Here is an 18986-nt window from a genome sequence, read left to right on the forward strand (position 1 = left end):
TATAAGTAGGCTGGCCATTTTGGAGATAAGATCAGTACATATAATACTGAAAATGACTTATTGCAGACTAGGAATTTGCTTCGGATTGCAATATTCAACATCAGTTACATAAGAGGCCTATTTCCAGAGAAATATTTCAATGACAAGAATGTTCCTGCTCTAGGTAATATTCTAGTTGATTTCACCTCAGTTTATGTTTGTGAAAATATGTTAGTCTAATCAGTTTGTGTGTTTTGGGAATTCGTGTTAATCATTAGAGATGAAGATAAAGAAGCTGATGCCAATGGATCCTGAGTCCCGCAGACTGATTGATTGGATGGAGAAAGGCGAGTACACCTTAAATTGATTTCAGCATACTACCTGTTGGCTCTATTGCTACTTGCTAGCTGATAAACTTGGCTGTGTTGTGTTTTTGCAGGCGTTTATGATGCATTGCAGAATAAGTACCTAAGGACTCTATTGTTCAGCATATGTGAGGCTATAGACGGTCCAATAATCGAAGAATATGCATGTAAGACTCCTAAACAAGCCAACTAAAACACACACACACACAAGCACTACTGCATTTCAATGTGTCAATTAGGTTGATTAGAGGGATTTGTCTGTATGTTGCAATAAATAAGCATGTATAAATTTGCTGTTCAGTTTCTTATTCCTGAATCTACTTGTCTGCAAGTCTTCTTTACATTCTGATGTTAACTTACTGAAACTCAACTAATATGCCTATCTTTATCATATTGTATATATACGTCTTGCAGTTTCGTTTAGCTACCCAAATGCTCAAAGCCAAGAAGTCTGCATGAATTTTAATCGTACTGGAAACAACAAGCAGGGAGGATCTTTCAAGTGCAACTCAACTGATGAAGTTACTCCAAATCAAATGAAGTAAAACCTACTTTATTATCCCCTTTTCTCTAAGATTTTTGTAATGATATTATATACATGGAGTTCTGCTGACATAGATCAGCTTTTATGCAATGAAATTCTAATTTGAAGAGTGCATAATTGTAGGAGTTCAGCTTGCAAAATGATTCGCACTCTGGTTCAACTTATGAGAACACTTGACAAAATGCCTGAAGAGGTAAAAATTCAGCAAATCAATCACAGGATACCATGAAATTTTGTATGTTTGTCTGGCTTATATCAAATAAAATATTGATATTACCTTTTCACATTTCAGCGCACAATCTTGATGAAGCTCCTCTACTTTGATGATGTGACGGTATGTCTTTGCTTGCCTGTTGTATTAGTGCTGATTGTATCTGTCCTTGTCAGTCTGTATCATGAGTGTATGATTAAAAGCTGTTAAATCCTAAAGGTCATTTATGGTAAGAAGTATCACTAAGATAATAATTTTCTATAAGTTGACACCACACACATAACCTTGTGCAATTAATTATAGTAAGACTCTGGCTTATGCAGTTCATGATCATAAGAGCCATGTATCTGAATCTGAAAAACCACAGAATGCAGGCTCCTAGTGACCTTGTTCCTAGAAGAAACACCTTCAGACTTTAATGAGAGTCCTAGTTTAGCTGTGGCAAGAGCTATGAAGTACATGTGTTTTCTTTGTCCTGCTCCAACATACCTGCCCTTATGTTTAAATTAATTCATAGCATGTATCTCTAAGTGTTACATCAACTGAAACTGCAGCCAGCAGATTATGAACCACCATTCTTCAGAGGCTGCACAGATGAGGATGCTCGGAACTTGTGGAATAGAAATCCCTTGAGAATGGAGGTTGGGAATGTGAATAGCAAGCATTTTGTATTGGCTCTGAAGGTGAGAATAGAAGCTGAGATATATTTGAATCAGGCGATTACAGTTCTCACTTGTTACTCCATTCATAATGGGATTCATTCATCTTTACAGGTCAAAAGTGTGTTAGATCCTTGTGAAGATGACAATGATGATAACAATGATGAAAGTGTGAGTTTGGGAAATGATTCTGTTCATAGAGATGATACTTCAGAATCTGGCAGTGAGGTATGTAACTGATTTGCATTTTCAGTGTGCCAATGTTTTGTGTAAGAAATTGTTTATCTCATTGTAACACACTGTGTATCTCATTCAGGTCAGCTCCTCACAAGAAAATCAGTATGTCATCCAACCAGTGGGTAATTCAACTTTCTCTCTCAACTTACTAGGCACTGTAATGGTCTTCTTGCAAGTTCATAAGAGACATTGTGTAGATATACTGAGTTACTTTCTGTTCTGTGCTTTGCCTTTCCAGACAAGCAGCAACCTTATCAAGAAGACACCATGGCTTCTCAAGGAAGTGGTAACGACACTTCTCATTTTAGGGTACTGCATCAAAAGGATAATGCTACTTGTTTTACAGAAAATTTCTGGTACTTTGCAGATTTCACACAGGATCCAGCAGAAGATGAACAACAATCAAACCGAGTCAAGGACTGGATCATCTCTAACAGTTTTGAAACTGTGGAATTCACTGATGTGCTTGCAAATTTCCCTGACATCTCTGTGGTAATAATTTTTTAGACAAAGAAGACTTGCAATCTATTAATCTTGCATTTTGCATAGCATAATTTTGTTTTTGATCTTTTTCAATTGCAGGTGCTGATTGAAGGTAAATTATCTTACTTCATTCCCTGTCAGTGAGGAGTATCAAAAGCAACCTTTGAACTTTCATCATAACAGAAAATATGTGCATAATTTTGATTGATGGCAGAGATCATAGACAAGCTTGTTCTCGAAGGTGTTTTAGCTAAATCCGGAAAAGATACATATTCTGTCAACAAACGAAAGGTTACTTGGATTACACTTTGTCACTCCTGCTCATTGCATTTCTTATCTCATTCTTCTGCAACTGTGTACTTTGTTCTGAATATCCATTTGATGCATCAGAAATCTGAGTATGAATTTGATGTCAAAAAAGAAATAGATGATCAAGTTCCAGTTAATGAAGAGAAATCTGCCCCTGCTTCTGGAGAAGATTTCTTGTATATGAAGGTTAGTAGGTCACTTCCATTCTTTCTGCATATTAGATGGAGTTTTATTTTACAGTACATTCCTGTTCCTTTCGACAGTTTGTGAGTTGTGACAGATGCTTATTTTTAGGCCTTTAAACTTTCTGTTTTGGGCATTGGAGCATTTTTTTCTAAACTAGAGAAAAGATAGGGATGATTGCAACTTTGCAAGTGCTGTAACATAACTTATTTCTTCTTCCTTTACCTCAAAGGAAGATGCAAGATAAACAATTGTCAACAGAATTTAAATAAAATTGATATTATACAGATTTTGGTTTCGTTTACTGTGTCCTTGACTTTATATGTTCTGAGTGCAGGCCTTATACCATGCTCTTCCAATGGATTATGTCACAATCAGCAAGCTTCAAAGCAAACTTGATGGTGATGCCAGCCAAACTACTGTGCGAAAACTGATAGACAAAATGGCCCGAGAAGGATATGTTGAAGCTACAAGCAACCGCAGGCTAGGTCTGTGTAGCTGCATTTTTTCCTATGCTTCTTCTCATATGAGCTTATACTTAGTATAATAATTTTTTATGTTCTGTTCCAGGCAAGCGTGTCATCCATTCAGATGCAACTGATATGAAGCTACGTGAAGTCAGAAAGACATTGGATTTTGAAGCTATGGTGATGATGGCAATTATCTGTTGGATTTTCCAGTTCAGCTGTACTTAGAAATTATGCAAGACAAGGCTCTAATTACTTGATTCTAATCTGTTTAACAGGATGTTGATGTTAATGCACAACAAAGCAAATCGAACCATGCAGAACTTGAGAAAACTGGTGAAACGCTCACCTTTGTCTGAGTCATAAACCAACTACTATAGCTTTCCATATGCTAATTACCTTGTAATTTACAGGAAAGAAAAAGCCTGATGTGTCAACTTGTGGCGTCCTTCACTCCATTGGATCTGATATCACACGCATGCGAATCAGATCTGAACCTGATATGCATCAAAATGGTTCGCTTAGGAGTGATCAGTCTATTTCAAAAGCAAGGGAGGGTCCATACACTCCCACAAGCAAGACTGGGGTTAGTGTTACTTAAGCAACTTTCTTAGATTTTCAATGTTCTAGTATCTGCTAGTATATATTGATGTCCTCTCAAAATAAATATAACTGTAACTCTTATGTGATTTCCTAACAGCCAGCAGCTTCAAGAGAGAGTACCATACCTGGGAGTGGTAAATCCAAATTGAATGGGCAAACAAGAAACAGCAATGAGACTGATGACGTAATGTGCAGCAAGCCATCACAAGACAAGCGTTCTAGGAAGGCAAGCACGGTAAGTTACAGTGTCTAAATAAAGCAACTTAGCAATGGTATTTACAGCATTACAAGTTACAACTAACTTCTGACCTGTAATGTAACTTTGCCTGGGCATAGGTCAAAGAACCAATCATTCAATACTATAAGCGCCATAGATCATCACAAGCTGTTTAGAAGATGAGACTCGACTATTACCAGAGAGGTAAACTTTGCACTTTGTTAAAATTATGATTTTCTGGTTATAATGATTCAGCTAGTAAAGTCACATATTGCATTTGCCATTTGGAATGGATGTTAATTTCATAATCTACTTAAAGTATCGCAGTTGTTGATATGTGAGTATACATTTTTTTGCCACAGAGTCCAACCTTTTCATTTTTTTAACTGAATCACTGTTTCTTATGGTTCAATTGAGAGTATGGTCACACATTGTGACATTGTGTTTGCATTAAAAAATTCTTGTAAATTCACAATTTACATTTAGTATTGCATTTACTTATCAGTGACAATAACGTGCATTAAGAATGGTCTGCAAATCATGAAGCCAGTAAAACTCAAGATTTAAGTTCAGGAGTTGCATAAGATGAACTAAAATGTTGGGACCTTAGGAATTAGGGATCTGTTGGACGTTATTGTTTACAAGAGACTGGATGAAGTTGAATATGTTGAGTGTTGACAAGTGAAAGTTTTGGCAAGGCTAAAGTAAACAAAGTCCCACATTAAAGTTTTCTGAAAGTAAAGTATGGTTATTATCTAAGAGTAGTAACCCTTAAGTTTTCCGGAGACCTCAAATAAATTTTGGAATATACGAAAAACATCAGCATGACCCTGTGTAAGGAACAAAGGGGTGGCACACGAATTGGATATGGTCCGGGTTCAGATAATACTATTTTTTTTCCCTTCCATAATCTGTCTGGTGGCTGCAAGTCCTTCAGTATACCCTTACAATGGATAGTGGGCACCGGGCAGCAATTAATTTAATAAAACAATATGAATTGGACAGTCATTAAAAAAACACACACAAAGACGATGAACTTTGTCAAATGGTCGGTTGACTTTTTTTTTTTTTTATTAATATGCTTAATTAATCATAGTTACCAACCAAGACAAAAACCTTAACCACAATAACAATTTATTGTTTTCTTTTTGTTATTGTTATTGTTGTTGTTGACTTGTTGTTGTTGGGTTGAGTCTATTGAAGCATCTTTAATGCAATAGACTTATGCTAGTTACTTGTTAACAAAAAGCCTCAAGATTGTTATCTGATAAATGTTCTGGCTCACATCAAATATTGTGAAGAATCTCAGTATACGAACTTTAATTTCTCGTTGTACCATGTTTCTTATTCAAGTTAAACAATGATTTTTAGCAATTCCTGGTAGATTTGTGTTTAGTCTGTAAAGAATTGCATAGAGCCCTTATTTAACACTACATGCTTAAATGTTTCTAACGCGGAAGTTGGATTGTCTTCATCAAAAGATGGTGTTCTTTAAGCTAACTGAGGATGTTGCTTGCAGTTTGGGAGCTACCAACTTGTTGTTCCAGCAAAAAAGCAGTAGGCATGGAATGACTTCGACGGGTCTGATGGCTGACCGTAGGCAGGAACTAGCTATGCAGTACGAGGATACAAACTTTTTTGACTGCAGAAAACGCGCTAATATTTGCTTAAGTTTAATTCAATCAAATATTGTATATATGCTTACCAGGTTTCTTTTGCTTGGATAAACTGAGTGTTCATATAGTTGGACTCCTTAAGTCCTTTCCTCAAAAGACTTGTGCAGTGATGTTGCATTACAGTTCTACGGAGTATATATTAACGACTGAATTCTAATATTACCAACCAAACATTAATTTAATGAAAGTTTCCTCTGTTTGTTGAGCATGCAATTAAAGCAATCAAATCGTGATGAAATGTTCTTGAAGTCGATCACAACCTGTGATTTTACTTCCCTTTCCTCAAACAGGCCCGGTCGATCCTGTTATTAGTTGAAGTGTTGAAAAACTCGATAGATGTTAAGCTTGTTCAAAAGTCTGGAGTTCTTGGTGACTTCTTGCTGAACTACCGCTCAATTTTAGTCATTAAGCTTTATAAGTTTTGAAGTGCAGAAAGTTGTATATTGTTCGAGGCTTGTTTGATATGTGATTGTTAAATTGAGCTGTTCATTTTTACGGTTGAATGTTTTTTTATGGATTAACAATAGAATATAGACCAAAGTATTTAATTTTTCTTTCATGTTTGTCAGCAGATAACTGAAGGTGTGATATTAACTTGAGTCAAACTGAACAACATTGAGTCCCACATTGAAACTTTAGAAGTTTGTTTACCTCTTTATTTAACTCAAGCTTTGCTTATGGGTTGTCCCTTCGGGGACATCTGATAAAATTGGAACGATACAGAGAAGATTAGCATGGCCCTTGCGCAAGGATGACACGCACAAATCGAGAAATGGTCCAAATTTTTTTAACGAAAATTGGATATTTTTTTCCCCAGAAGTTTTAGTTATATTTGATTTTTTTTTTGTTAAAAAATTACTTTGACAATAATCAAGGCATTAAGCAATGATGAAAAATTATTTTTAATTTTATTCCCTTATAATTGATTTTAATTCTTTTAAAAAAACTTTGACAATAATTGAGCAAGGATAACAAAATTACACGAATAAAAGCAATTTTTCCGACTTTTTGGGTAAAAAAGTATTTGGGTGTAAATAGTTGAGGAAATTTTCTAATATTTTATCTATTACACTATGCATATAATAATATTATTCGATTTTTTTAATCATTTCATTGTAAGCAACGTTATCAGATTAACTATTTTGCTCTAAAAATTCTTGTTACTTAATGCTGATTGTCTCAAAAAAAAGGTTAAAGCAAGTACAAAATTTAGTGGTGGCTGAGGGAGTAATATGTCGCTATTAGATCATTTTCATAGTATATTTTCAGACATTTTTCATGATTTTTTTGTATAAAAAAGACATTTACATATGTTAGTGATCAAAATTGGGATTTAGAAAACATATAAATGATGTTGCAGTTATTTTAGCATAGAGGAATTACACTAAATATATTATTGGCATATTATTTACAACTAAACCTAAATTATGACTCACATCTTGAATACCTAAAATGAATATAAAAAAGAGTTTAATACAGGAGGTTAACTTCAAAGTTATTCTTCTTAAAAAAGATAGAAAGGGGCAGATTTGTGATTAGAGAAGAAAGCATTAAGAAAATGCATTATCCATGCATGACTATACTATAAAATTGTCAAATGGGGTACTTGGACACTTGACAGTGGGTCCACATAATTGAGCCTTTTTTAATGCACCCATACTCAATAAAAATTAACAAATCATATCATTGTTCATACTAGTCGCAGTAGGTAGCTGGTAATGATTATTGTGCAAATTTCTTACAAGTATTTGCTTTTATTAGGCTCGGTTTGGTTCGTCTTATTTTGCATAAAAATTATTTTTATATACTTTGTAAGTATGAAATAAGATAAAAAAAAAAAAAAAAAAAAGATGAGACAATTAGAGTATAACACAAATTGTTTTGCTTATTTTATAACTTGCATATCATCAATACCAAAATTATTTTATTTTCATCCGATCCCTACCTTTAAAAAGTATGAGAAAACACTTATTAATAGTGTGAAGATAATTTTGTCCCTAAAATGTTTGTTTACTTATACCCTTATTCATACGATGTTAATTATCTCTATGCTTTTCGTTGTGTTAGTTAATGATTTAACTCTAATGAATAGTGGTTGGACAATTATACCATCTAAAATATGAATAGTGATTGGACAATTATGTTGTCTTAAATATTTATTTACTTAGGTACCCTCATTAATGTTAATTACTACTCCGTATTATTATTAGGATAATACTATATAAGCATTTAATATACTTCCTTTTATAGTATTTACTCATAGTTAAAAATTAATCGACAATTCACGAGTAAATCGGTGTAAAAAATGTTTATTTATTGTCAATTCTTTCCATTTTTAGCTTCTTATTAAGGCTGCATATATCTTTTTCTTTATTATTATTATTATTATTATTATTATTATTATTATTATTATTATTATTATTATTATTATATCCTAAAACATTTGTTTACATATTTTTCCTCATTAATGTTGTCAACAACTGAACAAGCTCTCCAAACATGACTAATTATGACGCGCATATCGCACGCATTAGCTACCCTAATTCATTACAATTGAACAAAATCAATTCATTCTTAGCAAACTAAGCAGCTAGTTGAAACTCACAAACAAAATATATTCTGATTTCTGAATGACATACCAATTCCCAATTTAAATTCTAACATAGTGAATTTTAAGACATATAGTTTAAGATATGCACATTATTTATTATTGGGTCTATTATCCATGATTCTGAGTTGTCCCAGTCTCATATTTTTACGATAAAAATGTCCATAAAAATTCAAAAATATACAAGTACTCTAATTTTAAAAACCCAAATAAACCCCAATCTTTCTTGAATTTTATGAGACAGCAGGAGAGAGAAAGTAATTGATATGTCTGCAACAGAAAGCAACAACAATAATAAACACCAAGAGAGAATCTACACTCTCTCTCCCTTTATTTATTTATTTTTTTCATTTCCCTTTATTTTTTTCCTCTTTCTCCTCGTTTTCTTCAACACAACTACACAATAATAAATAAATAAATACAATACATACGGAGTACAACCTGTATAACATACTCTGTAATTATATACTTCCTCTATTATTTTAAGTACAACAAGTAGGTTAGTATATTTAGTTACTCCGTATTTACCATACTTCGTACATCACTTTTTTTTTTTTTTTTTTTTTGAAAACTACTTCGTACATCACTTTGGAACGATTTGCCAATATGGTGTTGAAAAATAAAGAAATTACTAGAATAGTGTTCACCTAAAAATATTTCTCAATTTAGTGTCCATGTAGGTTCGGAAATTACGAACCTAACTTTTTTCTAATAAAATCCTAATAAATATGTATATCATCAAATTATTATTATTATTATTATTATTATTATTATTATTATTATTATTATTATTATTATTATTATTATTATTATTATTATCTCAAAAACAAAAGCCATACAACCTACAATAAATTAGTGGGAAGCCGAGATACAATCTGGGTCCCCACTCCTCTAGCTATTGCAAATCCTACCCTAGTGAAGATATGAGCTGCAGCACGAGCCCCAATGTCTTGCGTCGTCGAGAACCTTTGAATCCGCTTCTGTAACGCAACAGCCTCTTTCTCTAATTCCCCAAGCGAAGAAAAGGAGAAGGGAATGAAACCATATCCAATCACCTGACATCGAGCTTCATACTTAACCCGCTTCCGATGAGCTGCATCAGCCACAACCCGCCCAGGAATGAAGTCAGATAGTCCTGACTGTGTCAAAGGAGAAGACCCTGTCAAATCAACACAGACATCGCGACCACGATCCCATGAATAAAGTAACACATCCGCGGGTCTGAGGGCCTCGTCGTTCCCTCCGGCCAACCCAATGTCAACCTCTTTTCTCGCTGAAATCCCAGAACGAAAGCAAACATCAACAAGGGTATCCCGAACAACATTATGCCGATGTTTAATACCCACAATACCCGCACAAGACACTGCGTGATCACCGAAAATATCTCCAGCAAAAACCCTCGAACAAGCAGAGCACAACATTATTATTATTATTATTATTATTATTATTATTATTATTATTATTAATTTTTTTTTTACACAAAGAGGTTTTTTTCTATTAATTACTCAAATCTTAATCAAGGAGAACATCAGAGATTACAGTATGTAGGATTTCTTCAAGCCAAACTTTCATTTATGCATATAAGATATATTTTTATCAAGTCAAACATCAAATTTTTTATCTTAAATAATGCTTACGGTATCTTAATTTTATTTAGCATTGAGCCTCAGCATTAATGCTTTTGTATTTTATTAATAGTAAAAATGGATATATGCACTATGGAGTATGAATACGTAGTAATATAAATATTTAAAAAATTTCTAGCATCTGCTGACTTGCGAGTAATCAATGAAGGAGCATAACTGCACAAAGCAACTAGGTTAAGGATGTCCCTAACAATGATATGACCAAAGCTAGACATTTCATGCTTCCCCTGCTTCAAATAAGTGAATTGATTACTACAGTCCGTTTGTAGCATATTTGTTATGGATATAAATTGTCAAAAAAATATGTAACATGAAACATCAATGTTTTGGAACAATGGTTAATTAAAACCCTTAGAGAATAGTATTGAGACTCCAATGATTTTTTTATTTAGACTTTAAATACGAAGCGATAAAAATTAGGTTTAGAGTTATCCAATCCTAAGTGAACACTACTTTGAGAAATATTTTAAAGTGAACACTATTTTAGTAATTTTTTTATTTTTTAGCACCAATTTAGCAAATCGTTCATCACTTTGATCATTACTCATAATATCATTATTTTCATTATTATAAATTTTAAAAATAGTAATATATTATTAAAATATTCATTGTTATTAATCCAACAATATATCACATGATAAAATCAATTATTTATACATTCCTACAAAGCCACTTAAATACTTAATGTATAGTTCACCAATTACAAATGTTGCACTTTTTTTTTTTTAAAAAAAAAGGAGTATGTATATTAAACTATATGAAATATATAGAAGGTGTTTATATTGTTACTTTGAAGGAGATCCTGTCTTTCGATTTCTTTTAACTGTAACATATTTCTAGTAAATGTAAAATGTACTCCGTAATATTGGTAGCACATGTAATAGCTAGGTAGGATATGGGGAGTAATGCGGAACAAGCACATTTATATGAGTTCGTTTCCACGAATTATCATTACTTTGGCAGAAATAATTTAATTTGTTAAAATCCCGTGCTATCATTCCTCACAATAAAATTTTAAGGTTTGTTGAAAAAATAAAAATGTCATGGTATGAAAAAAACAAAAAAAAAAAACATATGTGGGTTTAGTAATTTATCAATCAATAACATTATACTAAAGGCGAACCTGAAGGGACACTTGACAATATAATATAAAGAGTTTTCCCTCCAAAATAACTTACTAAAAAAACCTTATTTTTATATTTATATTTATATTTTGACTTTTGATTTGTACAAAATCTAAAATAAACTTTTTTAAATATCACATTGCCCATTATAACTTTAATTATTTTCTTTCACATATATATCATACTTTTTTTTGAAACAATATATTTCATACTTTTTTAATTTTTTTTTTTCAAGAAATACATTTTATACTTTTTAATAATGAGTTATACTTTTTTTATTGTCACTATAATTATTTGAAAACCGTGCATTGTACGGGAATCAATCTAGTTCATATATAAAAAGATGTAAGAAGTGAAGAATAATAATAAACGTAATGTTATATATAGCTCTAAAGGTTATACATAAGCATTAAATACACTTTTGAAAATTATACTCCCTCCGTCCCCAAAACTTCGACCCTTTTGGCCTAATTTTAGTCCCAAAATGATCGACACATTTGCATTAAGATACCCACCAATTTACAACAATAATTGTGCAAAATTAACTTCCCAATATAAAATTTTGTTTTTTCTTTTATTTTTAATACTTTATCTCTCTACTTTTTTTACAAACCCCATGTAAATTTATCTTTCCAATATGTTTTTATTTATTTTTATTTAAGTTTCTTAATGACCGCGAAATCAACCCAAAAGGGTCAAAGTTTTGGGGACGAAGGGAGTATAAAATTAGGAATTTAGGGCAAAAACATTCATAAATTAATGTAATTAGTATAAATATTTTTATGATTTTCTAAATTTATACGATTTTCTAGTGTATATTTAATGTTTAAATGTAGTGCTAAGGGCTATGTATAGCATTTTCCTAATAATAATATTCTGTTGTTATATATAGCCTTAAGCATTAAATGCACTCTGGGGTTGTTCGGTCTAAAAGGGGGATGATTTAGGGTTGTTCGAGGTGCGTGTGGGTGGTTTTTGGGTGGTCAGTTTGAGAGGGGGTGCATACGGGCTAAGCGGTGGTGATTTTGTGGTTGTTCAAGCTAAGAGGGGTGGTTTTAGGGTTGTTTGGGGTACGTGTGGGTGGTTTCTAGGTCGTTCGGGGTTAGAGAGGGTGGTTTTAGGGTGTGAGATTGGTGGTTTCAAGGTGGTTGCTGTTGGGCGATGGTTGCGGGGTGGGTGTTGTTGGTGGTGGTGGTCAATTTATTAATTACCTTCACTTTCTCTAGAATTAGTTATATACACCTGGGTGTACTGTACACTCAACTAAGGGTCTGTTCACATTTACTAAACTGAACAGATTGGAGCTGAACTGAATTGAACTGAAATGAATATTTTATGAGAGACGAAAATTAGGAGCTGAATTGAAGTGAAGTGAATTGATTGGAACTGAACTGAAATTAAGATGAAGTGAACAGATCCTAACTCAAGGTTAGTTTATGCTCTTCATTTGATAATCTCCCTGCTTTCTCTCTTTTACCCTTAATTATCTATTCTTTGATTCATTAATCAACTAATATGTAATTTTTTGTCTTAAAACTCGTGTCTGGGTGAAAATTGCAACTAATATGTAACAGAGAAGGTATAAATTTAGAAACTCATAACTAAAATTCGTGTATACGAAAAATTAGTGTAACTAATACAAAATACTTACTTTTTAAAGGATCTTGCTAACGAATGCCCCAGGGCGTTAGATAAGGATAAATTATATTGGTTGAAATGATATTAAGTTAGGAATTCATGACAAAATCACGCGTCGTTCGGTGTAATTAATGTTAATTTTACTCTAATATTTGTAATTTAATTCTCTTATCTAACGCCCCGGAGACACTCATTAGCTTTTGCTCTTTTTAAATATCTTTATTTAAAAAATAAAATAATTTCAATCAAAATTAGATACCAGTGATTCAACCGAAGCCTTAAATTTCAATTCATTTATCATTGACTTCATTGTCCTTTTACAAAATCCAAAAAAAAAAGGAAAAAAAAAAAGAAAAAAGGCATATTGATATATTAATGTCCTTTCCTTCCTCCATTCCTCTTCCTAGTTTGTTGGTTTCTTTAGATTTCTTTCATTTTCTCTCTCTTCCCTTAGTGAGAGAAAGTGGGTGGGTCCAGCAGATCCAATGCTACAAGTTTTCTTCCTCTTCATCTTCTCAATCCAATGAAAATCCTTCTTTTTTTTCTTCAATTTTCTTCATTTTTAAGAAATACCCACTTCATAATTTAACCTCTTCTCAAGATTTTTGGTTGTTTTTGTTTGAAGGCTTAAGAAGATTTTTGATACTCTGTCTCAATTTCAGGTAAATATTGCTCTAAATTTTCTCTCTTTGAAATTTTACTCCTGGGGTTCTTCTCAAACATTAATCTGTATAATTACACTTTTTTTTGCTGTTTAATTTTTAAGTTTTTGAATTTTTAAATGTTTTTTCTTTTTGGGTATGAATTTATAATCTGGGTTTTCAAAATCATACAGTATCAAAATTTTAGCTGTAAATATCACTTTCTCTCTCTAACTTTCTCTCACTAATGTGAGGAAAAAAAAAACAATGTGGGGATTGAGATTTGATGGAATTTGGTGAAAAGTGAGTACAATGTTCACTTTCTTTTTTTGTCCTTTTTTTTTTCTAGATTTTAAAGCATTTTTGTAAAACTAAAAATCTTCAAAGATTTTTTTTTTTTTTTTTTTTTTTTTTTCTGGGTAAAAAATTAACCTGTGTCCTAAGTTCAATCTGGTAATTTTTTAATAATCCTTGATTTTCTGTGTTATAGTTTCTGCCATTGATGTGTTCAATTGTTCAAATAGTGTAATTCAGTAATTCTGTAGTTTGTTTTATTGATTTTTTTTTTCAGCCAAATTACACTTTTGACCTTGTATTTTTTTTTTAAAAAAAATAAAAATAAAACTCAGATGCTGATTTAGAATTATTAGTTCTAGTATGAGGTTTCAAAAAAAAAAAAAAAAAAAAAAGAAAAAAAAAAAGTTCTAGTATGAGTCAATGAGTGTTAATCTATATTTAGAAATTTTTTTTTAAGCTAATAATTTGGTAGCTTAAGGGGCTATAATCTCATAATAGCTCCGTCTAGATTTAGTTGTCACATTATTAGTTTAAAATATGCTGTTAACGCGACAACTAATTTCAGACAACGGGAGTATTAACAAGGAAGAGGAAATTGATATGTGTCACACTTTTCATGTACATGTTCATACAAAAGTTGTGGGTGTTATTGAAGATAATTAAATCTTGTGTGATATTTTAAATTTCAAAAATGAAGCTTGATTTGTTTTACTTTAAATTATTTGTTTATAATTACCACTAACTTTATGTTACTTTGTTTCTAGATGAATTTGATTCATTGACACTTAACACAGTTGCACATTGTTGTGAGCAGGGCAAATAATGCAGTTCAAAAGCTACTTACCTGTGTATAATTCACAATACGATCTCAATGTCGATGTTAATGGTGGTGCGACGACCATGATTAGTGGCAATGGAACCTTTCGAAGTGGGCATTACAATGATTTGGTGCCACTTTCGCCGGTTCCACCACCAGGGCAGTTCGCTTATAAGGAAATGTTGCGCCGGACAATGGTCCTACATGAGGTTGCATTTAAGGATCAGGTACCATAAACCTTACTCAGGGCGGTTCAATCTCATACCGTAATAGGCATATAGAATTTGGGGTCTATGATGTTCGGTTTATTGAATTTTCATCACAAGCTTTTTGTAATTTTATCATATTTTGAAGTTGAATTCTGGAGTATAGAGTGTCAATCAATCAAATAATCCCACAAGTGGGGTCGGCTACATGAACCAAATTTGATTATCATCGACAAAGGTGGAGTATAGAGTATAGACTTGATAGTTTATAAACTTTCATTTAGTCATTACTTGTATAGAATTTGTGCTATCATACAAGATGTTATTTTTGTAAAAATCAGTTTGGCCATCTTTTCGTGCTACCAATTTACCATATACTATTGATTCTCATCGACTTCAATTTGTTATTTTGTCTATGCTTAAGGGTGAACGGCCTGAATGTTATTAACGTGTACTATATATGGTGTTGTGCATTTGCCCTGGATGCTTAGTTCCTACTTTTAAGCCTTTGTAATGTTGTCAATTGTTTGGGAAGAAAGAAATCTGTTTTGCATTGTTTCATGATCTTCGTCTTTTTCAACTCCCTCCTAAATAAAATAAGGACCACTATCATATCATTTGTGGACTGATACGCAATGCCTCTAAAAAGTTTGTATAGGATCTCAAAATTGACCTTTACTTTAGAAGTCATTTCTTGCATGAATGCGATTGAAGAGAGTGAGGGTTAGCTCAAGTGGTTAGAGCTTCTCTCCCGATTTCAAGAGATCCTGGGATCAATTCTCATCTCCGCCCTTGTGGCTCTCTAAACACCCAAAAAATGAATGCGATTGAAATGTAGTATAGTCCAACTATACCTTCTTGTTTTAGATGTAGCTGACTGTACTAATGAGCAAAAATGAGCAATTGATTAACTCCTTGTTTTTTTTTTTTCGCTTTCAGGTTCAAGAATTGCATCGGCTTTATAGAAGACAGAAGGAATTGATGGATGAAGTAAAAAATAATGAAATGTATATGAGCCATTTACAAATAGAGGTCCAAAGGTCAAGTTCATCATCGGCAAAGATCTCATCTAGATGTGGTCAAAATACTCTTTATAGTGTTCCATTCATTAATTCTCAGTATACACCATATTCCACAGGCAGGGATAACAATCCGGCATCTCTCTGTTTTTTGAAAGAACCAAAACGACCTGCCAGTCCTGTTGCTTCACAAACTGGTGGCACTTTGAATAGTCTAAACTTTGCGGAATCCAAGTGCAAGAAAGTTAAAGGAAAGCTTTTAGACCTCGAGCTTCCGGGTGAGATGTACATTGACAGTGATGAAGAGAGATCTATAGAAGATGTGGAATTCTCAAAGGCCCCTACTCCTACCACTCTGCCTTCAAATAAAAGGTTCAAGGTAGTGGTTGAGACTTCTGCAATGGCTTCCACTGCAAAGAGATCATTGGGTCCTGTTTTGCAAGGAGAGCATCTTAGTCCTTGCTCAATTACAGAGAGCAAAATTACTTTGGCCGACTTAAATGAACCTCTGGCGACATCTTGTTTGGAAGAGAGTGGTGGGGACAAAGGAATTAGCTCTTTCCTGGAAATCTCGGAAATTAATCATGATCTGTCTGATATCGGGAATACTATATCAGATGGTATTGCTGATAAAGTGACGGGGAAATCTCTTGCTCAATCTGACAAGGCTAAATCTGAGGTGGGTTTTGCTACATCTGGGAGAAAGTCTTCCTACAGTTTGGGGCAAAATCCTCTTGTGGTTCAAGCACTTCCTTCTATCGACAACCAACTAACCAGCAGCAAAGGTGCTAGAAACTGTGGCAGACGGAAAGGACCTATTAATAAGGTCGATGCTAGTGTGCTGTGTAGTCCAAATTTTAGGGTAGCTAAGTCCTTAAGAAGCAGCTGTTCTGACTTCAAGTCCAAAGAATCAGTGGTTTGCACGTCATCCAAAACTTCTGATTTAAATTGCTTTGATTTGAACTCTGATGTGATGGAAAATTCAGAATTTATACCATCTGATTATACATCAAATAGCAGATTTTCCACTGAAGCTGAAACTGTGAAAAAGAGCAAGATATGCAGAATGATTGATATCAACTTGCCATGTGAACTCATGACCGATGAAGAACCAGTTATTCAAGATGATAAAATCGTACATGATCATGAGAACTCAGGTCGGTTGAAATTGAATTTTTGTATGAATGATGACAGTCTATTGCCAAAGTCACCCTCTTTGGACAAAACTCAGTTTGAAATTGATTTGGAGGCACCTATTAGCCCAGAAGTAAAGGAGTGCTCGCCACCTAGAGGAGACTCTGAAGATAATCAGTCAGAAGAAGGTGGTGATCGCTTTATGGAACTTGCAAAGATTGCAGCTGATGCCATTGTATCCATTTCTTCGTCTAATTCTCTATCTTACCAAGAGAATTTGGGCTTGCGAAAATGTGAAGCTTCTGACACTGGAAATCTAGAATGGTTTGCTGGGTTAATTAACTCCCTTTCCTTTGACCTAGAGAATGATTTCGAGACAATGAACTGCAAGGATACTTGTAGTATTGATGATTTTGAGGCAATGACATTGGAACTCCCTGAATTGAAATCGGAAGACTTTTTGTGTAAAAGCAATGTCCAAATCTCGAATGAGACTTGCTCGACGGTGTTGCCTTGCCAGACAAGAAGGGGTAGAACAAAAAGATCAAAGAGGAAGGACTTCCAAAGGGAAGTTCTGCCTTCTCTTGTTTCTCTATCAAGGTATGAGGTTACTGAGGATATCATGATGATAGAAGGGCTAATGGAAGCAGCAGGTACTCCTTGGAGTCTGAGTAAGACAAGGAGGGCTTGTAGAACGGGAAGAAAACCTCGGGTGGCCAAGCAGCCGACTTTTGATGATAAAGTTCAAGAACTGAGTGCTCTTATCAGCTGGGGTAAGGTCAACAGGCGGCCTAGAGGACGTAGAAGTCCTGCTAGTCCTACTACTATATCAAAATGGCTCGGGCATGATTTATGACAGGATTATTATAACAGAAGTATGCAGTTTCCGTTACAAAAGTCATGTATTTACAAACTTATTGATTGAATGGCCCTCTTTTTTATTGTTAACTTAGGATCATGATTTAGGGCAGGATATAGAGCGTTGATATTATTTCCATGTCTGAATAATAGATGTGGTGCTTTTGTCTATTGTCACTTGTAACGCTGACTGTCGAATTGCGCCTATTTGTGACGTAAATTTGAGAAAGCTAGTGAAGAGAGGCTGTTCTGTATATTTTGAAATTGGAAAAATAGATCAAAATTTCTTTTGGTATTTAACAATGATTGATAAGATTACTAGTACTGCAGCACATAACCTTTTGTTTTCTCTTGGTGAGACTTTTCTGACTACTGTGATACTGCCAAGGTATGAATAAAAGCAATAAGATAAATGTGCAAATTTTGGAAAGGGGAAGAAAGGGATAGCTTCTGAGACAATGTATAGGAATGCCATTATTTTATAAAAGCCAAAATAATTCAATTAGTTGTCTATTTAATAATTAATCTTGAAATGGTTTTAGTGGTAATGAGTCTGATGAATACCAATGCAAATACGACTGAAGTAGGACCAATAAATAAAATTTCAAAAAATATCTTGATAGGATTAAGGTGTTAAGTTGACTATGGCATAAGTTAAACTTATACTGCCCCGGTCCAATTATATAGTTCATGTTTTTCTATTTTGGAGAATTAAAATATTGTTCCTAATTCTATTTTCAGATAGTGTGTAAAGACCGTCCTACCCTTACTTTACTTCCTAATTGACCCTTGAATTTTGCACATGCCTTGTACTTTTTTATACTTTCTTTTCTAACTTTTATATATGATTGTACTTTTCACTTTTATTAATGTACTTTATCCACTTTCTCCCCCATTTCTTAAATACCGTGAAAAAACACAAACAAGAACTATATTAAGGGACGCAGGGAGTAGGAGATTATTATACGTCTCTTGTTGTTTTGTCATCAATATTGAACACGTAATGGAAAATGATGTAGACAAAGTTTGTTCTTGTCTTAGATACCACAACACAACTATAACAAA

General features: G+C 33.4%; 2 protein-coding genes and 1 non-coding gene across 3 annotated transcripts; all 3 read left to right on the forward strand.

Moving 5' to 3' along the window:
• Positions 1-259: 259 nt before the first annotated feature.
• Positions 260-5913, forward strand: LOC145566228 (meiosis-specific protein ASY1-like). The gene is made up of 20 exons (XM_081625709.1): positions 260-326; positions 419-511; positions 759-885; positions 1012-1081; positions 1181-1222; positions 1654-1782; positions 1873-1986; positions 2075-2117; positions 2234-2281; positions 2363-2487; positions 2578-2590; positions 2693-2769; positions 2869-2973; positions 3308-3458; positions 3541-3617; positions 3716-3773; positions 3851-4023; positions 4138-4275; positions 4377-4461; positions 5777-5913. Exons 1-19 carry the CDS (start codon positions 260-262, stop codon positions 4431-4433), a joined length of 1707 nt encoding a protein of 568 aa, XP_081481835.1. The 3' UTR covers positions 4434-4461; positions 5777-5913.
• A 704-nt stretch (positions 5914-6617) lies between these two features.
• LOC145569808 (U6 spliceosomal RNA) lies at positions 6618-6720 on the forward strand. Its single transcript, XR_014096337.1, has one exon. It is a non-coding gene; the product is annotated as a U6 spliceosomal RNA (small nuclear RNA).
• Positions 6721-13334: 6614 nt separating this feature from the next.
• On the forward strand, positions 13335-18228 carry LOC145568481 (uncharacterized). Its single transcript, XM_081627905.1, has 3 exons — positions 13335-13611; positions 14702-14931; positions 15850-18228. The coding sequence occupies exons 2-3, from the start codon at positions 14710-14712 to the stop codon at positions 17917-17919; spliced, it is 2292 nt and encodes a 763-aa protein (XP_081484031.1). The 5' UTR covers positions 13335-13611; positions 14702-14709; the 3' UTR covers positions 17920-18228.
• The last annotated feature ends 758 nt before the right edge of the window (positions 18229-18986 follow it).

Source organism: Chenopodium album, chromosome 11 (genome assembly GCF_948465745.1).
Source record: "Chenopodium album chromosome 11, dcCheAlbu1.1, whole genome shotgun sequence".
NCBI lineage: Eukaryota > Viridiplantae > Streptophyta > Magnoliopsida > Caryophyllales > Amaranthaceae > Chenopodium > Chenopodium album.